Source organism: Rousettus aegyptiacus, unplaced genomic scaffold, assembly GCF_014176215.1.
Source record: "Rousettus aegyptiacus isolate mRouAeg1 unplaced genomic scaffold, mRouAeg1.p scaffold_m13_p_4, whole genome shotgun sequence".
In the NCBI taxonomy this organism is placed as follows: Eukaryota; Metazoa; Chordata; class Mammalia; order Chiroptera; family Pteropodidae; genus Rousettus; species Rousettus aegyptiacus.
The window spans coordinates 108,147,947-108,174,315 of NW_023416307.1; the positions used below are offsets into that span (position 1 = coordinate 108,147,947).

The following is a 26,369-nucleotide window of genomic DNA, read 5'->3' on the forward strand; positions in this document are numbered from 1 at the left end:
TCATTTAATCCTCGTAACAACCTCATGAAAAGGAACTATGATGAGATCTATTTTTTGGATGAGGCAATTGAGGCTCAGAAGGTTTTGATAAGTTGCTCAAGGTCACAGAGCCAGGAAGCAGAACTGCAGCTAGAACCTACATCTCCCTGAGCTAAAGTCTGTCTTGCTTAGCTACTCTGTTATTTTAAAAGTAAAGTAAAATACATGGTTCACAATCAGGTTACTTCTACCCCAAGATGGTTCTCAATTTCCAGACCTACATGAAACTATGCTTCCCTCAAGCTTCCGGCACTCAGAAGTAGAGGAGATACTGTGGGAGACTCAGCACTGTGTAACAAAATACGAACTCTTAGGCTCAAAAATACACCTATAACGAGCCACTCCCACATCTGGAGCAAAACACGTGAATTAGAGTTAATACAGTCCATGGCTACGGCATAATTTCTGGAGAGGGCTTAGAAATTGTGCATTTATTTTTGTGCTGTCCATGAGGTGATGCTGGCTTTTTAAAGAGTTACTGTCAAAAACCCACACTATATTTATAACGGACTAGGCATGAAATTCAGGCACTGACGTCATGTCCAAGGTTCTCTCTCTCTCTCTTAAGATTAGATCTTTGAATCTAAAGCTATACAGAGGAGTTTCTATCTCAAGGGAGTTTTACCCTTGGAGCTTTGAAAGTGGATTAGGAATTGAAGACTTCAATAAGTAAAAAGAGATCACAGAAAGACGAATTGTGTTACCAGCATCAGCAGTTATTGCCTTTCCCTACAAGGCCAATATTGCACTGTACAGCTTAAAAGATAGATCATAGAGTTTCTCATTAATCTTCCATAATTCTTGTACTACACCTTCTCAGACCTCATAGATATACCTGATTATAGTGGATGAATATTGAAAATTTCATCTCAATAATCTGATTTACCTACGCCAATGGAAACAAATCATTCCCCGTAAAAATTCTAATATAAATTCTATAAATTAGTTCATTGAAATAAGAGACTACTCACAATATTGTTTAGTAAATTATCCTAATTGGCAATTTAATATTAAAATATTATGATATTAAGTAGAGTTTGCCTAGATAAGCCTTACAGAAATATTATCAAGAGGCTCATGTATGGTGATTAAGATTGCCTAATCATGATTTCTAAAGATTTATCAGAAATCTTTCCAGGAAAACAGTTTTTATCAAGCTATTTAGAACTCATGTGATTTTTTTTTTTTAAATTTCAACCTTCTTATGAAAAATAGATGATATATTCCCCTTTGCTTACTTCTCTCTTCCCTTCCTACTCTTCTTCCCCAACTCATTTATGAATTTGGGTTTCTAAATGATATTTTTCATTTGCACAGCTAAATGCATGCATAAAAATTATTTTTTTAACTCTCAAACATGCAAACATTTGAAATTTGGGAAAGAAAATGGATGCAACATACAGACACACAAACATAGAACACTCCCAGTATGCACCATCCTAGGAAAAAAAAAAAAAAACCCGCCCCCAAAACTGCAAAATAAAGCAAAGCAAGCACACACGAGACATACTTTAATCAGTACCAGCTACCGGCAAGCTGCACTGGTATTTGCAAGTCTTACTTTTAGGAACTGGGTGGGGTAGAAACAGGTGAGTTTCAGCATGTGCTGTCTAACACTTTAATCCCCATAGCAACAAAACAAAAAATCCACAAGCCAGTCCCGGCCGAAGAGACACCCCCCTTAAGCTTGACCGCCCCTCACCTGCTCCCCTTCTCTCCTCTCTCCCCAGAAGAAGGCACTTCATGGAAACGTCTGGGAAAGCCCTTCGACTTTATTTTGTTACACCCTCTAAATGGACAAAAAACAAAAGAGAACAGGTGTAGAAGACAGTACTTTCAATTGGCCACCAAGAGCTCCACACAAATGCCCTCCCTCCCATCTAACACAGTCATCCCATCCCCGTCACTTTGGGACATTTTCAAAAGAAAGCCACATACAAAAGCGGCTGGTTTTGTTAAGGTTTTTGTTTGTTTGTTTTGTTTTTGTTTTTAACGCTGAGCTAAGAAATATGAAATGGAAACTGTACTCTTAAAAAACTATCTCCACATATTAGAAACCTGTATCATGCTAGTGTTAACAGAGTATTAGATTATCACAAACCGAATAGTGGCTTTTCTCATTCATATACTGATCTTTCCAGCTCTGGCATGCTGTCCTGACAAATACCATTGGAATGAACAGACGTTAGCAGGTATCTAGTATGTACCATTTAAACCTCCCTTCCACCATAAATTTCTCTGAATTTGCTGTATTTCCCCCATGCATTCCTTTGATTGCTGGACACTTTCCTGAATCACAATGCAAACTGTAAAAGACATGAGAGAGGCACCTCCAGGAAGGCGGGGTAAGCAGCTGTCAAGTTATTACTACACACTGTCAGATATTTAGTTTCCCCTGAAAACTTAAATAACCATAGCAGCTGCGACTTGGCTCTAGCATTTGAAAGATGCACTTTTGTCATACAAAAACACTGGAGAGTGTTTATTTAATTTCATTTAATCCCCTAACCACCTGGGCTCTAGGATTTCACACTGACACGATTCCTATTATTTCCAAACTCTGTTAAAAGAACAGCAAGGACAAACTGGAATACATGGAGGTTCTCTTCTGGAAGCTCTGTTGAATCTCACGCCGAACTCTGAATTCAGGTATGTAATTCCAAAGAACACTTGTTAACTCCTCATTGACTTGGTGGCTTTTTACTTTTAGGAATGAACACTCTAATTCCAAGTATTAGTTTTTTCTTCTCCCTTAATATAAGCTTTCATTTTTTAAAAAAATTATTATTAGGCTCCATATTGGGTAAAAGTGCCTGGACAGGAACCAAAAGAAGGAAAAATCGAAACTTGGGAATGTCATTAAAACAGGGGTGGGGTGGTGGAAGGGGAGTGTGCTGTCATTCGGGACTCCCTGTCTCCCTCTATTGAGCACATTCCGGAACTACAACTGTCCTCAAAACACCAGGGACATACTCAGTGCGGCGACAAACATTAATCTGAAGAAATCGTGAGTGTGTTGGAGTGTTTTTGCAAATTTTCATAGAAACTTGAAATTTGCAGCTTCCTAAAATATTTAGACTTCATCTCAACCCTTAGCCCTACTCTGAATTCTGCCAAATTCACTCTTGCGGGAATTTTGGAGCGGAGCCGGCTATCTCCGCAGTTTTTCCTCACACACAATCACAGGCGCTTAAAACTACCACCCGTAAACTGACAACACTTCAGTGAGAAGCAAATGCCATACAACCAATAACTAATATCTCAAACAGTTGAGGGGTTACCTGAGTGAATGGACCAGAAGAGAAACAATCGATACTGGGAGAGAGGGCATTTAATTCTAAGAAAGGTGTTGGTTATGCACATGGAATTGACTGAACATGTAAGGGGTTTGTTCCCTTTCCTGAAAAGTGAGCTTGGTTTAAAAATGTATCCATCCACCTCTTCCTTACCAGAACCGGTCTCGTCTTTTTAAGTATCACGGAGTGTGTTTAAATGGCAACCTTTAGTAGTGAATCTCTCCCTGCTTTTGTCTAATGACTATGTGTTAGCCTGTTCCAATAGCTTCAACTGGTATCTCAGGGCCAACTTGACAGCAGGGGGCCGGTTACTATAACAACTGACAGTTCTCTTGAATTCTGAAAGGCCCCAGAGTAGCCATTTGGGAAACAGTTATTGAGCAAAAAGTTGCCTGAGATGGGCAGCATTAGCTGGCACATGACTGAGATCTCCCTGCACACGGCTACAGAGAGAAAGAAAACAAAGGTACCCACCTCCAGAAACAGCTGGGGGAAATCAAAAGGCTCCCCACCCCCATGTCTTTTAGCATCTCAGAGGAGGACAGCTTAACACCAATATCATTCTGAACTCAAACCCTCTGAGATAAGCCATATTTTGGTGTCATGAAATGAGCCTTAGTTCTCCCCACCGGCTTAACACATTGTCAGACTTTGAAGCGCTGAATTACTCCTAATGATTTTTTAAAAAATTACTGAAATATGGCCACAGATACAGATTCCAGAAAGAGAAGTGACACAGCACTTGCCAGTTTTAAAAGAAAAAAAAATGATGCCCGGAATATCTGTGGTCCTGTGAATGATCTGTTTGCAGAAAAGATAATGGTGATCATACAAAGCCACTGAAAAAAATACACTCAAAAAGCTTGGATTTTTCTGGTCTTGAGAAAAGTTGTATATAAACCTAACTTTTGACTCTTCTCTGCTCCCTCACACGAGCTGCACGTGAGCACCTGGGACTGACCAGTGCCTCTGCAATGCAGAATCCCCTGGGAAAGAATCTTACCCTACTCACAAAAGTGGACTTTATTTTGCACAGAGGAAGGGCAGTTTGAGGGCATTTTCTCTCTGGCCACGACTGAGTGCATTGTGGTCAGCTCTGACAGAGTTCCTCTGCCCAGAGCATGTGTTGCCTTTCTGTGTTGTGACAATCACAGCTAAACATTCTCTTCTCCACAAAGCCTTTCCCAGCTCCATCTCCTTCCCAACCCATCCTGGTGGTGGCCAGAGTCCCTCCCAGAGCACACAGTCTCCTTGTTGCCACCCACCAGCTGCAACTCAGGGGAACTCAACTGCTGGCACAGCAGGTAGGGGACTGTGGGGAGGGCAGACATTGGCAGGCCGTCCAGAGGGTGCCACTCTAAAAGGGGTCGTCAACGATGAGCTCCATCCTGCCCACAAGTGCCATAGGAAAAGGTGAGACCAATGTTGCCAGCTCTCCCAAGTTACCACAAGAACACAGACAGCTGGGATTTTACGTAAAATCATCCTATTTTCAAATCGGAATTTTTGAAAACAATGTTTTCTAAATAAGAGGTCTGGAGGCCTCCAGTTTTTGACCTTCATTTGCATTAACCTTTGTTTACCTGCAAGCTCCTTGGAGACAGGAGCTGCACCTTCTCACTGATTCTCCAGTGCCTGCCATGAGCTAGATGGTTAAGAAATGTCTTTGAAGGACTGAACAAAGGAAGGAATAAGTGAGCCAGCCATGAAGGCCCCCTTAGGTCAACAAAACAACACATTTGGAGAACCTCCAAAACATCCTCGCTGTGTGATCCTAGGCAAGTTACTTCTCGCCTGGAAACTTCCTCTGTTGGGAAGAAGGTGGTACAGTTCTGGCCACCTTGGCTACCACGCATGGCTGCTATGAAGATTAAATAACGTAATGTGTGCTTTGTATTAATTCAACTATTATTGGTTTTTGTGATTAGTAATATTTCCCCTTTGCCATCTGTTTAGTCACCTGCATGGGAGACATTCCTACTGTACCTGTCTCCTTCACAGCTTTGCTGGGGTGGAAGAGGAGCAAATGCCTAAAGCAAACCCAGTCGTCACTGAGTACACTTGCAAGTGTCAGCTGCCAGAGCAGATGGGTGGAGAGTGTGTGCCTGGCCTACAGCAGCTCTGAGTGGCATTGTTGATACTGTGGGAATACAGGCGGGATCTGAGTCCCACTGAGGCACACGTGGTCATTCATTCCACGAGCAAGAGAGGCATGTTACTACATGCCTACACTTGACTTTCACATGCATCTGTTTGTTTGCCGGAGCCTCCATTGTGCTAACACAAACCCCACACACGTTTGCGATTTGCATCCCTTCATATTTATTACACTGTCTCCCACTGAACATCCAGGAAAGAAAAAAATTGTGATGTCAACAAAACTCACATGTTTTCACGAGCAGCATTCTTAATGAGGAGGCACCAACACATGGCAAAATTTCTGAGAAGTCTAAAGATGGGAGTAAAAGAGAGACCTTTTTCTCTCTGCCTCTGAAGCTAAATTGGCATTGACTGATTTACCAAAGGATTTACAGATGGCTCGGCCTTGTGCTGAGGATGGACGTGAATTTCTCAGTCAGTGTGAAACCCTTCTAATACCAAACTTTAACAAACCTGTGTCAGATGTTACAATTCCCACTTGTAGAGTTTCCAGTTTTCTGTTCCAGAGTCTGTGTAATTAACTCAGCCCCATCTGAATCTGAGAAGCAAAGCTGCTATACCCTCTGGAAAGTTCTTTTTTAAGGTAGAATTACAGTCAATAAGATGCTCAACGTCTTATCAAGGTAATATAGCACTGATTAGCTGGCACTAAGATAGAACAAATAGGTTATATTATTCAACATAAAAATCTATTCAAATGTAGTTTTGGTCCTCTGAAGTTTTCTTCTACAAGATTTTGGCAAATCTAAACCATAGGATCTTTTGATACACAGATATGTGCTATAAAAACAGGCTGTGGACAAAGTAACTGCCTCTGAGTGTGCCTCTCCTCATCTTGACATTGTCTGGCTTAGGTAAGACAGTGGGCTATGCAGTCACATTGGATGAGTTCAAATCTAGGATCTACCAAAGATTAACAATGTGACTTGGGCATGCTACCCGATGGCCTTACCAAGGCTCAGTTTCCTGATCTGTGAAATGGATGTACTAATTCCTAGGATTTGAATGCTCATTAGGTGGGGATGTAATCTGCTTAGCACATGTCTGGTATGATGAATATTCAATAAAAGATTCTTGGCTATATCGGCCTTCAGATATAGAAAGCCATTTCAGGGTAAGACTGCACATCACATAGAGAAGAGCTATATTCAAAGCAATTTTCCTCAAGATTACAAGAAAGAAAAAAAATACTCAAGCTAAAAATGTCTTCGCATGATCCACAATTTTAAGTGGACACTAATATCTCACTCACAGCAGCTAAACCATTCTACCAAACAAATTCATAAACCAGCTGCATGCCCTTGCACTCTGATTCGACACCCCAAACATAACTCTCCTCCAGCAACTCACTCGAATTAGGTGAATCAAAAAGAAACCTTCCAAAAAATGTCCTCTTCTGAGTGGCAGCAGCTGTGCTGCTTTAAATCTCCTGAGAAACGTCAACACATTAGTGCTACAAACAGCTCACTGTGGCTAAGGCAGGGGATCCGGAGCTCTGGGAATGCACTTCCCGACTAGTCATTCAAAAGGTGTGTTTTGTTACCATCTCGAGTAGTAAGGCCAATATGATGCATTTCAACAACTATTAATCCCTCATTTCAGTAGTTACTATCACAGCTCTGAGCCTTACATGATTGATATGGACTGCAATATTTAAAAGGCACACACAGGGCATCATTTACAAAAGGAGGCAAGCTGTAACTATTGGTTTTTGTTGCTTTTATTTCATTAGCTGCGCCTAAACCCTGAATCTTGTCCTAAAACACTTTGCATATATTTCCTAGCTTCACAGCAACTTATGTACTGTCGTGGATTTTGATTCCTACACTTACGGCACACCTTTGCAACAAGCATTCAAGAGAGAACTATAGCATCCTACCTGTAACACCTCAGATAACAATATTTTAAAATAAATTTCTCCCATAACTCTACGTTGCTGCCTGTAAAAATACTGCTCAAACAGTCCTAATGGGCCTCTGTATATCTTTCAGCTGACAAAAAATAACCAAGCTCTCTAACCTGTATTTTTTAGTTTGGGCCAAATGTGAAGTAATGAGACTGATTGTCCTCTGAAATTGTTTCTTTCTGGAAACATACTCTTAACCCAATGACACCAAAGGGTCTAAATATTTAAGGATACTTCTGGCAGTGCTCACTAAATTCCTGCATGCTCCCTCATCTTGTGTCCTGAGAGCCGTGTGACTATCTCTGGCCAATAGGAAACAAATGAGACTGAAGGATTCTATTTCTGGGCCATGTAGTTGAGAACTGAGTGCCTCCAGGATTTTTCAATCCCTGCTGCAGCAACTCGGGAGGCTCGTGGTCCAGAAAGACTAGCCACATGTGGTGGACTTGCCCGACCCCGTCAGACTTCATGTAGGTGAGAAAAACGCTGAGCTGATAGGCCACTGGGGTGTTAGGGTGTGTCTGTTGCAGCAGCTAATGAAGCTTACTCTAGTGCAGCCAAGCCAGAGTTGACGAGGTTGACCATTGGGAGGGCAGAGGCGGGTGGGTCATGTGTTTAACCTAGTGACTTAGGGATGTACTCCTCTGAAATTGCCTTCAGGTGCACTGGGAGCATCACCCAAAGCAATTTCATTAACTTTCCTTTTTGGCCCAGAGTGGTTCCGCTCAGTTGGTTCACCTACGTCTATATTACATTTAATTCCAAATAACTTTGAGCTGATCCTAGGATATATACTTTGCATAACTGAAAGCATTTGAAAGAATAAACCCTAGAAAGAAATTCACAAAGTTATTTCCAAGTGATGTTTTAAGCAGTGGACATAGGATTGGACATTGTGTACAGCTATACAATGTGATTACACTAAAGGGACAACATTCGTTTAGATCTATAAATCTGATTTTTCTTTGATGAAGAACGACTTCTTTGTAGGCATGCCAGGACCTTGAATTAAGTTTGTATTATTCTCTAAAGTCAGAGATAATGCACACCTACCCTCGTACATTCAGACACGCCAAACATGGAGTAACATTTCCATGACTCCCGCAAACCCAGTGGTACGTTTCTTAACTCTATTTTGCAGGTGAAGAAACTGAAGGTGGTGGAGGAGTCTTGTCTAAGGCAGTGTCCTCAACCTTTCTTTATTGGCACTTCTTCTAACGGGCCATCAGACTTTTTTCCTGAATTGCTACCTTCCAGGGAAATTTTAATACCAGTAACATACTGCATATCTGTGTATGTACTATATGTGTATCTATGCTTTATAGACAAAGAGAGTAAGCTTTTTTCACCTTCCAAGAACCCATTTTTACCCCTTTGGGGATGACTGCAATCTTGTGAACAGTGCATGCCCTAAGGCGACACAGGTCACGAACCAGCGCTGGAGCCTGGCTCCAAATCCAGGCTGCCTGACTCTGGGCCCATGTTCCTACATCACGCCACACAGTACTGCCCTTTCTCATCTTCCCTCCCGCAGCTTTGGCTCCTTCAATGCCTTTTCATCATCCTAAGGACAGGACACATACTTCTTCCACAGCCTTCATGATCTGCCTCTTGCTGTCCCCCAAACTTTGCTCCTGTAATACTGAACCACATGTACCTGCTTTCAAGACCCAGTCTGGGTATCAGACCCTCCAGGGGGCTTTCTCTGACCCCGCCCCCACTCCCAGACCTGGCTGAAGCCCCACCTTTGTGCTGTCACGGCAACTTGGATTTACTCCTTTCCAAACACTTTCCATCCTCTAATATATTTACTTATCTGCCTCCACCACTGGACTGCAAGTGCCCTGAGGGACAGGACCTCATCCCCGAGTCACCAGGCCCTGCACAATGGTGGGCACTGAGTGAAATAGCTGAAAGTTGCAAGTGGGGCTAAGGCCCGTGCTATAGTAGAAGTAGCTTTACAATTTCTTAAATTTTAACACCACTTCAAACTGCTGCATGCTCTCTCTAATCCTGCAGTTGGAACGGCACTGAAAGTGGCTCCGATTTTACAGCATTTGCATGGGTGACACCAGTCTTGAGAGCCTGAGGCTGGCTCTCTGAGCTCACATGCCCATCTTTTTTTTCTCCACTATTCATATGTGGATTTCCCTGCTATCCAGGTCTGAATTTTCTTTTCTCAGTGGAAATCCCTCCCCTCTTGATCCCAATTGCCCAGCTTCTTTTGGAGGTGACAGCGGCTGGTTCTATCTGCCTGGTACTCCTTTCTGGGGATGGACAAATGTCCTGAGTCAGTCCTAAGAAACATCACCTTGGAATTAACTGAAACTGTTAGAGAAAAATCCCCTTTGCACTGGGATGGGGGTATGTAAATCCAACATGGGCTTGAGGGCCCCATGTGGGAGCAGTGACAGGGCCTGCCTGAGAGAAAAGACCACACAGAGAGCAGATGCCTGAGACTGAAAGTGAGAAAACAGACACTCATCTGAGTCCTGCCACCCTTGTTCCATCTTCAGAATCCAGCTGGGCCTGAGACTCCTGAACGTCTCAATTCCATGAATCGACTTTTTGTTCTTATGCAAAAGCACTTCGAAATAGATTGTTGTCAATTGCAAAAGAAATGGTTCTGACCAACACAGAAGATGAAAATATTGAACACTGCTTAGCCCACAGTTGGCATTTAACGAATCTTAGTTCCTTTTCCCTTCTCTGGTCAAAGAAAGCAGGTGAATCTGTAAGGCACTGGCCATGGGCCCATTAATCCCTACTTCATCTGACTTAGCTGAACATCAGTCACGCTCAGTCTTCACAGTACATGTGGGGCCCATGTCCTAATGGTTAAGTACGCTTATGTGTTCGAGGAGCAGTGGCCCCAAACTTTTTGGCACCAGGGACCTATGAGAATCTAATGCCTGATGATCTGAGGTGGAGCTGAGGCGGTGATGCTAGTGCTGGGGAGCGGCTGCAAAAAAAAAAAAAAAAAAAAAAAAGCTTTGCTTGCTTGCCTGCTACTCACCTCCTGCTGTGTGGCCTGGTTCCTAAAAGGCCATAGACCAGTGGCTTCGGGGTTGGGAACCCCTGTTCTAGAGTGAAGATGTCTTGTGTTCAAAACCTGGGTGTACCGCTTCCTGCAGAACCCTGGGCAAGTCCCTTGACCTCCATGAGCTTCTGGTCTCTTTTAAAATGGGGTAGTAAGAGTCCCTGACATAAAGATCTGTGGTGAGAATCACGTGAGATGGTGTCACCCAAGTGCTTGGCATTGTGCCTGGTACTAAAAAAAGAACTCAGTGAACATTAGTAAGTACTAACACCATCGCCCGGTGGGAGACAAACGAAGAGGCAGAATTCAGAGACATCGGGTTTCATTTTCTATTTCATGAACCCATGAAATTGCGGTGTCAACAACTCTAAGCGAACACACTCAGAAGCCAGAACAATAGCTGCCAAGGGTCAGTCCCTGGTTGTAGAAACTGCCACCGCAGTGAGCTGGTTTCAAGCCCCGGGTGCCAGGCCTGCCAACCGAGGAAATGATCCAGAAGGTTTCGATCTGCCTCGGTGCTCTACTTATGTCAAGTCTGTCTGCCACTCACTTGTCCGCTCACACTGTGCCTCAAAAGGCGAAGAGACGCGCTGCTGTCCCAGCGTCAAAACTGCATCGCCAAAGGGAAACACATCTCCTCCGCATTGACCAATTTTCTGTGTGAGCTACCCAGTGCTTCTTTCGTATTAATAATACGAAAAAAAGCTGGACAGAAAAAAGGTTCTTGTCCCCTCTAGGCTGTTCTCATGCTTAGCCAACTCATCCATCCTAACACTGATTCAGTTTCGCTTTTCCTGCTCTGTAAGAATTTTCTCCTTCACACTCACTCTTGAGTACTGGTGTTAGGAGTTTGGCAAAAGCTCATAGGCCAAGTCTGCTGGATGATGCTTAAAGCTCTGGTTACTTTACACCAAGCTTTAAACAGATATACATACACATATATATGTGTAGATAGAAAATACATTTTCCTTTTATAAAATATTTTACATGTATAGCTATAAGAAGATATATTTTAAACATGAAACATTCTGTTATTCAACACAGATTTTTCTATTCAGACTCACAGTTTTTCATAAGTATAAACAGTTGTCATTTTCTAAGAGAAAATGCATCTTGAATGGAAGGAAGGACCTTAAAGCTCTTTAGTACATTTCACAGCTCCTTCCTCCAGGCAGCTTGCAGTCAACATGCATGTTTTGGCCAGCCTGGTCTCCATATCTGCTTGGCCAGTCATCTATTCTGGGGTGGGCGGAGGACCAAGGTGGGTCAATCAGAAACAGTCCTGAGGTTTTTGCTGTAACTGCTTGAAAAAGAAACTTTTTAATGCTGGGGCCACTAAGCTAGCGTCGCCCAGCCTGGGGCAGCTTGTGGGCCTTCTCTGCTCCTGTGTGGGGAGACTGAGACTAAAACCATGCAGCACTGAGCAGAGCCAAGAGATGTTCGTGCAGAACTTCCATTACTTCCACGTGCTCAGTCGAACTCATATTAGGCAGCCTCGACTTTACCAATGGGCTCCAGACAAGTATGTGTTTGCAAACCACTTTGTTCTGGGGAAAGGTATGACACGGAGGTGAATCTAATGTTCCTAGGTTCATCCCAAAATACAATGCAATTAATAATCTGGTGGGTCTGTAGTACTAGCAGTGCTATGGTTACTAGCAAACACCTGGGAAAGCCTGAAAGGACCCTAAGGACCCTTTCTTTATTCCCTTGTTCTATCCAATTGAGAGAAGACTCAAGGACACACAGCCAATCTGTCAGCAGATTCTGTTGATCTCTAATTAATTCCTGTCACCTGCACTGCTACCCTCATCTAAGCCACCATCACTTTTTTCTTGTTTAGTAGTCTCCCAGCCTCTCTCTCCACCTCTGACCCTGTTTCTCTTCAGTCTCTCTGCAATAGAGCAGAGCCAAGTAATCCTAAAGTCAGATCACAACAGTCTCGTGTACCAGACCCGACTTATCTCAGAAGCGATGTGTTTACAGTGGCCCACAGGGCTATACATAACCCGATTCCACCCTGTTCCCTTCCTGACACTCTCTCCTACCACTCGCCCCCATACTCATATGCTCCAGCCACATTGACCACTTGCTATTACTCCTAGAACATGCCGGGCACGCTCCCGCCTCAGCGCCTGCCTGTGCGTATGCTGTTTCCACGGCCTGGAACTTGTCCCAGATGGAGCCCAGGTGATGCCCTCCTCCTTTAGGTCTCTGCTTACCAGTCAGGCTTTCCTTAACCACTCTGAACGCTCACCCCTGAGACCCAGCATGTCTCTCTCTTTCCAGATTTAGTTTTCTCCATTACACACTTAACGCCATCTTTGGTGATACATATTTTACTTGCTAGCTTTGTTTATCGCCTCACTAAAATGTAAGCTCAACGAGAGCACGAGGTTCTGTCTAGTTTGCTCACTTTTATATCACTGGCACCTAGGAGAGTGTCTGGCACACATTAGGGGTCAAAATGGACTGCATAACTGGAAAGGAGGGAGGGATGCAAACGTGACACCTGTTCGTCACTGATGAAGCTTGTTAGATAAAGAGCAGAAGCCACCCACGTTTGTCTGAGAGGTGAAAGCAGCCAGGCCAACCAACGGGGCAGCCTGCCTCATTCAGCTCAACTAGTTGAGTGTGTAACTGGGAAAACACAGAACTTCAAGGGCAGTGATAATGTAAGGATGGTTTATAATCAGCCATTTTTATCTCACATGTGTTAAATGCCACTAATATGGTAAAAATGTGTTTCTATCACCCAATTTTCAGCAACAGGCTACGAAAAAAAATTAAGGTAAAGAGGAATTCTTATGTGGATAGAACAAAGTGATGTACAGCCTCAAAAAAACTGGAAATGCTATAAAACTTCTTAACTCATTTTGCAGGTTTAGACACTAAAGCTTGAAATGAAAATGGGATTTGAATCTGGCGAGCAGCAGGGCTGGGATTTGAACCTGGATCTCCCTGATTCCTCAAGTGCCAGGTTCTTTGTCACTAAATCCCAGCTCATCGTAAGTGCCTTGACCTTAATAGTGGCCCTACCCACCAGCTTCTTCCGGATATGAACGCATGTCCCAGGTGGTGACACTAGAAACATTCAGCTGCCTCGCCTTTCAGAATGTAGGGCCCATGAGCTTCCCCTCCCCACGGGCCAGCGCCCTCCCGGGGCAGCCTGCTTCCAGCAGAACCTACCGTCACATCCTGCCCTAGGTGTCACCCAGCTTACTCACCTCCAGTAAACTAGCACAGCGATGAGAAGGATGAGGCACACGAAGGTCAAGGCTGATACCACAATCAGAGGGATGATCCACTCCATCCTCCCTGGAGAAGGGCGGCTTATCATCCCAGAGGTGTTCTTTTCTGCTGCAAAGAAAAACCGTGCCAGTTAGAGGACCGAGGCCGGTGTGGGTGGGGAAGCCGGCATGAGGCGCAGAGTTCTGCTCTGGTTTGGGTGCTTTCGGAGACCTGGGCTCCTGCTCTGGCTGCCCAGTGACAAAAGGAGCAATCTGCCACCTGCACCGTTTCCTACTGAGCCCCAGGCCAAATGAGGCCTTTCTGAGGCTGCATTGTACAGTCGGCAGAGTTCAAGATGTTTGTAAAGAGAGCTGTGTGGAAGACAGACATCTGAACTCACTCCAAGAAAACGGCTGACCCACCGTGGCCCTTGGACATGCCGAGGAAACGTGCTCGGGCCTGAAGGCGGCACCACTAGCCTCGGGAAAGGGGCAGAGGAGCCCCTCAGGTTTGCTCGTGCCAGGGCGGGAGGAACGGCATGATGGGTTTTACTAGGCTAACCGGCTGTGACGACAATGGCTTTAGCAGCCATCACCCCTTTCCCCTAGTAACTGCACTCCAATTCTGCTTTGAGAAACCACCTTTCCCTAACAGATACTCACGGTGGGACGATCGTCCAAACATGGGTGTCCCCAGTCACCTGGCCAAAGATGAGCGTGGAACTCATCGGGGCAACGGCGCTCCTGTTAGCCACTCAGTCTGTGCAGCAGCATGTCCCAGCAGGAGCACCCAGATGCTCTGCCCAGCAGGTCCCACCACCCAGGCACCTAGAGATCCTGTTTCTCCTCAATTTGCTTCTACAGTTTTTCCTTGGATTCCATTACCCCTCTTCCCCCCGCATCCTCCTAAAAGCTCTAAGACAACTAAAGACAGGAAGCCATGCCTCATTCTGCTCCCGGCACATGTCTGCCTCGAAACAGCAGCCAGTCTAGGGGTTAACAGGGAAAGCTTGTGAAATAGCTAAAGATTCTCTCTGGTTCACCAATGCCTCTTACCCGAGCAGCTCCTTCCTGTTTCTCTCAGGCCCCGAGTATCTTCACAAATCCCCAGGAGCCTCTGGGGAGAACCTGTTCTCTCTTGTAGAGTGGGATAGATGGCTGGACATCTCCAGGTGGCCCAAATAAAAGTTCAGGTGTGGTGGGGCTGGGACAAGCACAGGTGCACAGAGGCAATCATGGGAGGCAGGTGGCAAGAAGGCAAAGGTTAACTGTGACGGCAGGGAGTAGCAAGCTCTTTGAAAAATCCAAAGCAGGCGGCAGGCAGACTTGTGCTCAGCAAGGCTTCCTCCTGCTCTGCAAAAATGAGGCCAACATGCAGCCAGCATTGAGTGTCCCTCTGCAGGATGGACTGAAGGCAGGGCTAATCAGGCTGGGTTTCCAAGGGAGAGAAGGTGGGCTGAGCAGGAAAGAAATAATTGGCCTTGGGAGCAGATTTTTAAAGAGGCAAGGCTCCTCAGTAATGGAAGTGTGTTACAGTCCTTTTCACCAGGTCCCCTTGAACTTAGCTCATCTTGATCATCTCCTTTGTTTCATGCCAGGCCCTGTGAAATAGGCAGGGCCAGATTTATGCCCAGCTCTCAGGTAAGAAGAGAGAGGCAGGTAGGTGAGGCACGCCCCGATTAAAAACCACAACAGAGTGCTTCACAGTGTATAAAGTGCCTTCCCAATGGTGACAACATGTTTCTCTGGATCCCTTGCTCCACAATTTTTTGTTAGACAGCTACAGGCATACCTCGGAGTTCCTGCAGGTTTGGGCCCAGACCACTGCAATAAAGCATCAGTATTACAATAAAGTGAGTCGTAATCTTGTTGCTGGTGGTGGGTCTTGCCTTCGATTTGTATAACACAAAATCTCTGACGCGCAGTAAAGCAAATCACGCAAAACGAGGTCTGCCTGTATTTGCTAAGCCCTCGCGTGTGCCAGGCATGGTGCTCGGGGAGGGGGATGCAGCACAACATTAGACAGGAATGACCCTATGCCGGTGAGGTAGGAACCATGTGAAGGGGGCAGAAGCAGATGCAGCGACGAGTAATTAGAATAAAACAATGTGACGCCGGGGAAAGCACAAAGGAAATGGAACCGCTGTCTCAACCCAGGGGTTCTGGAGAAGGGACCTGGCATTAGGGTGAGACCCGGGGGATGAAGGGGAGTGAGCCAGGTCAAGTGCAGGGGAAGAAACGTGTTCCAGACACAGCATTAAAGTGGTGGGAGTATGAGAACATGGAGAGGGCCACCAAGCTGGAGAGTCAGAGGCCACATCAGCCAGGGCTCTCTGTAGGCTGAAGTAAGAACTGGTTTTAGTCCCAAGGGAAGTGTAAGCTACTCCAGGACCTCAGGCCAAGGCAGACAAGGGTCAGGCATGCATTCTCTTCCTCTATGTAACTCTTTAATAGCAAAGTTCTAGGGATTAGCCAGGAATCAGCTGCAAATGAGAACAATTTTGCAGGCCTCCAGCAGAGGGCAGCACAGCCAGGCAGTTATCTGGCTGGTGGTGGGGGTGTATCAAAGACCCAGAGGTCCTGCTAATGGGAAATGTGGCAGGAGGGTTGGCGTTATAGGCAACCATGTCCAACAGCTCAGTATCCATCCAGGGAGGCCTTTGGGTCCTGGAGGGATTCCCAGTGCCATACTTTTCTCCCTCCTTACGGGAAAGGATACTTGCCTGGGCTACTACATGGAAGGCAGGTGGTTTTGGAGGCAGAATGCAAATCCACATCCTACTCATGTTAAACCTCTGAAAAGGACTCTTGCCCAAACAGACCCTCCTTCACACTAATATCTCTACACGGTCACTGGAAACAGCAGCTCTGTGGTATTTCTGTCATCCTAAAACCTGTCCACAGTGGCCACTCCAGAGTTTCTGGGCTTTAGAGTGGCTTAGGAGAGATAGTGCTGCTGTGAGGGTGAATGGCGCATTACATTGCCCCTGAAATCCCACACGTTGGTGATTCTGTCCGTCCCTCCCCCTCCCCGACAAGTGGAGGTTAAAGTTTTCATCAGACTCTCAGAGGGCTCCAGCAGATGAGACAGTGAGCCGTGCACATGGACTCCTCACTGTCAGAGGAGAGGATGAATGTCTGCAGAGCGTGAGCGTCTTGATGGCGTCAGAGCCAGCCCGGAGCAGGGCTGGGCTAAAACTCAGGTTTTGAAACCAAGTCATTTCCCTTTCTAACACTTCCTGATGCTTGCATGAGAGTTCATTCATTCATTCATTCATTCATTTATTTGGGGGGTGGTGGTGGTGAACATCATGTTGAAGCCCACTCTGGACAGTCCCCAAATGGTAGTTTTTGTGGAAGAGAGCGCAAGTCTGCACCAACTCGCAGAATGAATGAGAAACCTAAAGAAACTATTCTGATGGCAGGTTGATCTGAACCTTATTATAGCAGGCAGTTGGGTTTGCCCGGATCTTTTTACATAAAAATATGAGTGCTTCTGGACTCACGTGTGAGGCATGAGAAAGCAGATTTCATTTTCCAGTTCAGACATTGTTCTGTCTTCATGGTACCTGGAGACTAAATGTCATTCCATAACCATGTGAAATCTGTCACTCTCCGGAGGGATTCCTCACTGCCCTCAGGGACGGCAAGGCCCTTCCTGAGTGGGGCCTCTCACCCACCCCATCATCTCCTGTCACTCCCCACCACTGTGCTCCAGCCCCACCCACCCAGCCAGCGACCATGCTGGGCCACAGCCCGACCTCTCTGCCTTTGTTCTGCCGATCCCACTGCCAGCAATGCCTTTCCCATCCTGCCCCCAGAAGCAACTACTGATGCCTCCCCCAGCCCTCGGTCTGTGGTGCCCCCAGAGGGCACCGTGGCAAATCCTGGCTCTGCCACTTTCTAGAATGCCTTTAACCAATAACTTAAACCAGTTTGAGCCTGGAGTTCTTCATCTGTAAAATGGGAGAAAAGAACCTACTTCATAGACATGGTGGGAAAATTCAATGAGAAAGCTTAGAAGTGTGCCTGGCACCCAGGAAATGCTCAGTAAACACGATCATCATTGTCACCCCACACTTCCTACTGTACACATAACACTCAACTGCAACTGCTTTTTTATTAGGCGAAGGTCTCAAAAGGCAGGGCTGATTTCCATCTGTATGTGGAAGAGCAGTAATAAAGCTCTGTCTCCTACCAGCTGTGTAACTCCAGGCAAGTTACTTAACCTCTCTGTGCCTCAGTTTTCTCATCTGTAAATGGAGATAATAATTACCACCTTCCACAAGCAGGGGCACGAGGATTAAATGAGTTAAACGTGAAACACATAGAACGTGGTCCGCACCCATAAGCACCTGGCTAATGTTATCCACTGTGATAACCATCACCACTAATTATCACCATCACCATCCTCTCCATCCACACCCTAGTGCAGCATCAGTGCACACGTGGCACTCACACAGAACCTCGGCCCTGCTGGCGTGAGCCACAGGTGCTGTCTGTGAGGGGACTGCAGGTGAACAGCCAACATCTCAAAGTTTGCCTCGAGACAAGATCATGTGACACTTCTTGCTGTCCTTCAGAAGATAAGCTTGTCCTGCTGCCTGACTCAATTTGTAGCCCAGCAGGCCCTCAAAGGAGACAGTGTAATGAAACAGTAAACTACTAGAAGCTACTAGAACACGGAACAGCCCACCCAGGCTGGGTATCCACGCTTTTCCTCCTGCGCCTTCAGTCTCCCAACTTTCCCATGCCAAAGTCCCCAGAGACTGGAACGCACTACAGTTTTCAGTGCAACCAAGATCCTGCAATTCAGAGCCAGGCAGACGTGATTACGAATTTTGGCTCAGGCCTTTCTAGCTGTGAATCTTTGGGGAAGGGACTGCCCGTCTCTGAGCCTCTGGTCTCTCCTCTATCAAAGGGGTACAGATGATAATTTCACCTCTCATGGAACTTAAGAGGATTAAATGAGATAATCCATGTAATGAAGGCTGTATAAATCATGGCTACATAATTTACAGGGCCAGATGCAAAATCAAGGGGCCTGTTGTTCAAAAATTATTAAAGAGTGTCAAGCTGGAGACGGCAGAGCACGAAAGCAGGCACAGGGCCTTCTGAGCACTGATGAAGCTGCCCTGGCCAGTCAGGCATTAAGCGCAGTGTCTGACACAGTGCAGGCGTCCAGAGATTGTTCATTCTTCTCTTCCTTTCAATGGAACCAAGCAACGGAGCTGACAGTGTGATAAAATTAGATGCTCCCAACTGTTAGGAGCAGCTTACTTTTATTCAGAGCTTCACTCATAACCCAGCTGCCTCCTGAAAGGTCCAGCAGTACTTGGCTGCCCAGTTACTGAAGGGTTTGCTTCCCTCCATGAGGCCCACATCCTGACATGAGGGTAAGTGCAGGACCTCTGGGTTAATGCAGCTTCCCTCGTCTCCATCTCTGACTCATCCAGATGGTTTGGTTTTCCAGTGGGACCACACTTTCGATTCCCGCCTGCCATGGGTTGTGTGAACTGGCAGCACAGACGAGTCTGGCTCGGCACCCATGCCCCAGTAATTATTATTAAATTTTCAGTCAGCCACCAACATTTAATAAGCAGTAGAATTCACATAAAAATCAGCAGTGGAATCTTCTACCAGAAATGTTCAAGGTTGGCAACACAGGCCCGAATTCCCACGTGGCAAACATCAGCTGGAACCAAGCAGCTTACTCTCTCCGGACAGGGTGTGGCTCACCAGTTTGCCACACTCCTCATTGCTCCCTAATGCCACACATCAGACCTGTTGCCCTCATCTCTCTTGCCCGCTCACACTGGCCAGTCTAATTTCAGTCTGTAGGATGGGACTCTGACCCGAAGAATTTTCAGAACACACACTTGGGTCTTTTAAAAAGGACTCATAGTCAAAAGCAAAAATCGTGGTTTAATGAATTTCTAGCTAGGATTCTGAAATCACTAACCTGGCTTAAGAGAAGAGGCTGCTTCTGTACAAGGTGGCTTTCTCGATTCAGTATTTATTTTTCAGAGATTTAATTTTCAACCAATTAAAAACTAACTGTGCAGTCGCACCATCGATATGATGTGGGCCATTCCCCTCGGTGAACCTGGATGTTATTCTTACTCTTTCCAGAGCTGTTTTGTGTTGGTCTGTGTGCAAGAAGGTGAAATGGGAAGGGGTAACAACTCACACCCGCTGCACCCCCGCCCTGTGGATGTGACGTGCAGAAGGACTGCTCAGCTGGTCAGAAGGCATGAGGCCAGGCAGGGCCACGACTCAGAGGAAGAGCCTGCTTCGGAAAAGTTTTTCAAATGACACTTGGAGAAAGATGCTAACTCTCTGTGAGCATTTGCAGGAGGGAGGTAAGGTTTAATGATTCCCCCCCCCCCCAGCTTTCTTCCTCCCAATTTTTATCTCAGTAGCCAACAGAGTCTGAGTAAAGTGCCTCCATTCTGCTTTTCAAAAAAAAATAAAAAAAAAATAAAAAAAGAAAAGAAAAACAGTTTTCAGTGGCATATGTCATCACTGAATTAATGCTGTTTGCCTTTTACTGGCTTGGCTCTCATCCCAGTAGAAGCAAATAAAAACGGAGTACAATGTACTATAAATGCTACAGGCAGTGATGCATCAGATGGACCCATCTGAAACGCTTCCTACCTCACAATAAGGGCACAACTTCTGCTCCGGGACAAGAACCCCTATGTTGTCAAGACTAAGATGAGCTTGGAGCTGAGAGGCCACTATCCGGAGTAGAGGAAAGCAGGATTCTTTCACTTTTCAAGAAAGATAAAGAAAAGGACAATCTGCATACTCATGAATTTATAGCCTGGTTCAGTCACGGGCAACTTGACTGCATTTGTTAAGTAATACCACTCACTAAAAATCACCCATATTTGTGAATTAAGGCGGCTGCTTAAAAAAAAAAAGTGGTAAAAAACACATAATAGTTACCATCTTAACCATTTCTAAAACAGTACATACAGTTCAGTAGTGTTAAGTATATTCACACTGTTGTGCAACCAATCTCCAGAATCTGTTTTCATCTGCAAAACTGAAACTCTACACCCAATAAACAACACCCTGCTTCTCCCTCCCGCCAGCCCCTGGCAACCACCATTCTCTTTTCTGTCTCTGTGACTTTTGATACTCTAGGTACCTTGTATAAATGGAATCACATATATTTTTTTGTACTGGCTTATTTCACTTAGCATCTAGTACATGTTGCAGCATGTACGAGAATGCCCTTCCTTTTTAAGGCTGCCTAATATTCCATTGTATACCACATTTTGCTCATCCATTCATCTGTCGGCAAACCTCTGCATTGTTTCTATCCCTCGACTACTGTAAATTATGCTGCTATGAACACGAGCATACAAATTTCTCTTCACGACCCTGCTTTCAATTCTTTTGGATGTATATACACTTAGATGTGGAATTGCTAGGTCATATGGCATTTCTATTTTTAATTTTTTGAGGAAGCTCCACGCTGTTTTCCATAGCGGCCGCACTATTTTGCATTCCCACCAACAGTGTACACGGGTTCCAATTTCTCCACATGCGCACCAATGCTCGCTATTGTTTTTCTTCGTTTTGTTCTTTGATGGTAGCCGCCCTCCCGCATCCCACCCCCCACGATTGAGCGTAGTGAAAAGGCGGCTGCTTTTTCACAGGGCCATAACACTTCCTTTTAATTTTTCTCTTGCTCTGACATTATCTAAACCACTGTTGCAGAAACATAAAAACAACTAAAAACTGTTGTCAGTTACAAATGCATATGTCCTCCTGCAACAGGACACTGGCCCCGTGTTCCCATTACCATGCCCAAGCTGGATAAGAGCACGACATGCTTCCATTTCTATCACTACCGGAGTTCTCTTGAATAAGCACTCCTTACCATTTCGCACAGAGCGCACTCCATCAGACTCAAACAATCAAACAATAGTTTGCCATGTCTATTTCAATCGGGTGCTGGAAAACTGAGAGCATCCGATAAATGCCAAGCCCCATTAATGGGGCTGGTCCTGACCTACTGAACTCTGCCACCACCGACACTTCAGAAGCTGTATACGTACTACTGTAGGTCACATATACCCTGACACCAACCTCTCTGAAACTTGTTCTCCGTGTCCCACACAGAGAGATACATAATCTGTTTTACTTCAAGGATCACCCACTAGGGGGCAGAAACTTCCAAGGACCCAGACACTTTCTGGAAGGAAACTTAACCACAACTAGTACTGAATAACCCTTAAGTCATTCCAAACTAGTTCCATCTGAAACTCCCCAGGAAGAGACAGCCAAGAGCAGGGGAGAGCAGAATTATGCAAAAAAACAACTCTTGAAAAAGGAAGCGGACCAACAAAATTAGCCCTAGCTGCAAACTGGTGTGGGTAGTCGTCGTACAAGTGCCTGCCGTAATTCATTTTTAATAAAGTATGCTACAATTCCCCCACCTCCATATCTTCTAGCTGAGTATCACATTTGTTATTTCTGGCCTTTCTTCATGAACCTGTACTACTACTTATTTTTGTCCTTAAATTAACTATTATTATTTTTTTCCTCAAGTAAACTTCTTTTAAAAGGAAACTTTATGTTAATAGTATAAATCAGTTTCTCAACCATAGCACTATTGATGTTTTGGACCAGATAATTTTTTTGTTGCAGGGACTGTAACTGCATTGTAGGATGTTAAGCATCCTTGGTCTCTGTCCACTACATGTGAGCAGCACCCGCTCCTTAATCACGACAACCAAAAATGTTTCGTTATTGCCAAATATCCTTGGGGAGAAAGGGGACAAAGTCATATCTGGGTGAGAACTTCTGCCATAAGTGGAAAGCTGGTATATTTTTTAAAGTACACATTCAAATATTCACTTAATAATTAATATTTCATTTGAAATCACTGTGTTGCCCACTTGGGGAATAAGCCCCAAAGCACAGAGAAAAGTAGCCCCGTGTGGGGTGGACTCCCCTGAACTCTGGGGTCGAGGCCTGTGTCTGAACCCTGTCTTGCCACAGGCTGTGCTGCCCAGGGCACCTTCCTTAACCTTCTGAGCCTCGGTTTCCTCACTGGCCTAACAGCAGCAATGTCAGCACTGCCCTCACGGGGGTGCTGTAGGATCACTGACATCACCTTTTGGCTTTTAGGATGGGCAAAACCAGCACGGAACAAATGTTAGTAAGTGAATTTATTGTTCCTACAATCACAGTTTTCAAGCTGGATTCCTTGGAGCTTAAGAGATCCCAAGAGGTACCTCAGGGTTTGCCCAAAGGAGTGAGTGGTTGGGGCTCAGCACCCTCCCTTGTGGCTCAAAAGAGAACAGCAGCCCCAGGTCTCTCACCAGCTCTGTCCATTCTTCTTCGCTCCTGGGCTGGACAAAATCAGGCCATGGACCAGATTTGGCCTCATGGCCAAACTAGACGATCCCTTCAGCACCTGGCTCAGGGCTGACCCAGAGATGGGAGTCGGCAAGCTTTCAGTGAATGGCTGTTTATATCCTGGGGTTCTGAGCAAGATTCAGTTTGAAAAAAGTTTCATTGATTTAAGGAAACACGAAAATAAAACTCCAGCACTGAGTCATGAGTTTGTAGACGATGTCCACCCTGAAATGCTTTTGCTAGGGCCTGCTGTGCTGCACCCCACCCTCAGAACATTGTCTCGCATCAACTGGCTTCTCGGGGTGCCTCTCCTACATTCAGGCTATGTTTCCTAAGAAGGCACCAGGTTGGATTTATATGCAACACACACGGCCCGCTGAGGGCTTCACACTAAACACATGCTAGCAAAAGGCATGGTGAGTGACTGTGCATTAGCCTCTAATCCTTCTGATCAGCTTCTAGGGCAGCTGCAGCTATAGCAATCAGCTCTGCAGTAGAGGCCAAGCACTGGTGGTTTCTACCTACCTGGTGGCACATGTGAAGAAAAAAACAAAAAAAAAAAAAAAGGGGGGGAAGGGGGAAAAAACCGTCTTTAAAATTTGAACTCACTTAAAAATTGGGAGTCTGCACAAAGACCTGGGTTTCTGGCTCACTAGGCATTCCCGCTAGCTACAGTCAAAACTGAGTAAGGTGCCCTCTTTAGAAAGGACACATGTTCCCTAGTTTGCTGTAGTCCTCACCACTCCCTAATGTCTAACATCTGGGCATCTTCTCTCATTGATAGTACCTGTCTTGTTCTTGTAGATGTCTGATTTTCCCATTTGTTCTAAAGAATTATTACCCCTCTTCTTCCCTGTGAATTAATATGCTAAAGCTACTACTCAAAAGTACTTGAAAAGATGTTATCAAACATCAAGTGAATTTAAACAAGCCTTTTGGAGATACTGGTAAAAATATAGTTAGTAACTTTAAACATTAATGATTTTTTCAAAGACGTATTGCAATATTGATTGCAATAGTTTTTTACTTAATGTGAGGGGAAAATTAATGTGGAACAGATTTAAACCAATGGACATGAAAAATCTTTAAAATAAGTCATGACTAAGATCAGAATGATGGTAATTTCATTTAAAAAATGAAAACCAAGCTGGAGGAGGCAGACGAGGGGAAAGACGGGATAGACAGAAATGAAGTGAGACCTTGGGGATCGTAGACTGACGTGGGGTTTACGGGTTTTACCCTCGACTTACTCACATCCTTTACTGACCAACAGGCACAGACACAGACGTATTTCTGTTTAAATCAGGAATCGGCAAACGACAGCTTACAGATCAAACCGGGCCCACTGTCGGTTTCTGTAAACAGAGTTTTACGGAAACTCAAATCCCATCTGCTCATTTATGTATTGTCTTTGGTTGCTTTTGTGCCACACGGCAGTTGAGCAGTAGCGACAAAGACCGACGTCCCACAAAGCTGAAAATGTGACTATCTGGCCATCTGCAGAGTGTTTGCTGATCTCTGCCTTTAATGATCACCATTCCCACTCTCAAATCTGAACTGTCTGAAACTCTGAAGGAAGACAGATCCCTTTTTGCCTCAGGAAGAAGTGAACCTTCCCACTGAAATGGATGTGGAGAGGGAGATGCTCTGATTTACCAGTGTTGGGGATGGAGCACAGTTCCCGGAGGTCATTTTTAATGCCAGCTCAATGGAGATCATAGCCTTGTCACGCCCTTTAATGTCCAGGGATGAATGCAAAAGAAAGACCTCATGGTTGCCCTCATGGTCACCACCATGACTACCTGGCTTTTGGACTGCTCCTCCTTCCTTGTCACTGACAGCAAGGTGACTCCATTTTTCTGAACTTCCTTGTGCACCAAGGCCTATCATTACCCCCGATCTACAGAGGACACTGAGGAAAGACTGGCCTCAGGACCCTGAGAGAAGGAGCAGCGTACACCGGGGTGATGTGACTCTAAACGCTACCCTGTCAAGATCGCAGACACTCGGATGCCTGACGGTTTAAGCTGGAGAGATCCACACACCCCATGTCTGGAGATGGGAATCCCCAAGGTCTGCCATCTGTTTCTTCTCTCCTTTCCCTGGAATCTGGAGTTTGACTCCAGTGGCGGTGACTCACCTCCACTTACCCGGAACATGGCCCAGGTGGTCCCCAGTCCTCTCCATTCTCTCAAGGTGCAAACACTCCCAACCCAAGTTCTTAACAGTCGTCTTTCTTTGGACTGTGGGCAAAGCAGTGTTTGAGAGGAGCTGCCTGGGAATACTGCTTTGCCAGAGCCCTGAGTGCAGAGGCTGAGCCACACGAGCTCAAACATCAATTCCAGGTCCACCACTTGTGTTTGGGGAAAACTCACTGGCCAAGCCACCATCGCCCATCACCTCTTGACTGGGCTTCCTGCGTCCACTCTTGCCTCCCCTGTTCAATTCCCACACAGAAGCCTGAGTGATCTTTCAAACAAGTTAATCAGATGACCAAGTCTCCTGCTGAAATCCACACTGGTTTCCCACTGCAGTCATAAATGACCCCTCGGCACGGCAGGCGAGCCCCTTTCTGACCGGAGAGCGCTGCCTGTCTCTGGACTCATCTCACAGTCGTCCTCCTGACTCCGCAGCCCACACACACTGACCCATGTTAATCCTCACTTCAAGGTGTCCAGATCCGCTGTCCTCACAATCTAGAAGGCCTTTCCATGCACCTCTGCATGGCTAGCCTCTTCTCGCCACTTGGGTCTCTGCTTAAAAGTCATTCTTTGACCACTCGATGCTACACTGTCCTTCTCCCCAACTCTAACAGTTATCACTATTTGAAGTTATGCATCTGTTTATTCTTAATATATTCTCAAGCTCCTCACCTAAGCCCCAAGAGCACAGAGGCCTATGTTCTAGTCCAATGGTCTAGTTCAGTACTTGGTACACAGTGGGTACTCCATAAATATTTCTTTAGTATCTTCAAATGTAAGATCCAACTTTTTCCATAGCAATTCTTAGAGAGGACTAGCTTCAAACAACTTCACAAATGGCCTGATATTTCCTTCACTCAATTCTTCAGAAGGCTACTCTGCAACTTTCCCTAAAACCAGGACAAACTGAGCAACACCCATAAGAGGCCCACACTTCAAAAAAATGAGTCCACACCAGCTTTAAGGAGGAAAGTAATTGAAAACATGAAAATTTATTCTAAGTTGTATCTTAACATACGAGATCTCAGCTTTAGATGAATTTTAATGTTTACAAGTGCAAAAGCAAATAAATATTTACCAGTTGCTTTTTTTTTTTTTTTGCACTCTTATAACTCCACA

The 26,369-nt window shown here is 45.3% G+C and overlaps 1 protein-coding gene across 4 annotated transcripts in view; it reads right to left on the bottom strand.

Moving 5' to 3' along the window:
• Nucleotides 1-26,369, bottom strand: part of PTPRG (protein tyrosine phosphatase receptor type G) — a 630,255-nt gene that overhangs the window by 61,011 nt on the left and 542,875 nt on the right. For 2 of the 4 annotated variants that reach the window (XM_036220040.1, XM_036220042.1), the window contains exons 13-14: nucleotides 13,669-13,798; nucleotides 1,742-1,828 (exon numbers count right to left, since the gene is read on the bottom strand). In XM_036220040.1, coding sequence (XP_036075933.1) covers nucleotides 1,742-1,828; nucleotides 13,669-13,798 — 217 coding nt within the window. Of the gene's footprint in view, nucleotides 1-1,741; nucleotides 1,829-13,668; nucleotides 13,802-26,369 lie in introns of all 4 variants that reach the window. The other 2 variants (XM_016150164.2, XM_036220041.1) reach the window with 2 other exon arrangements.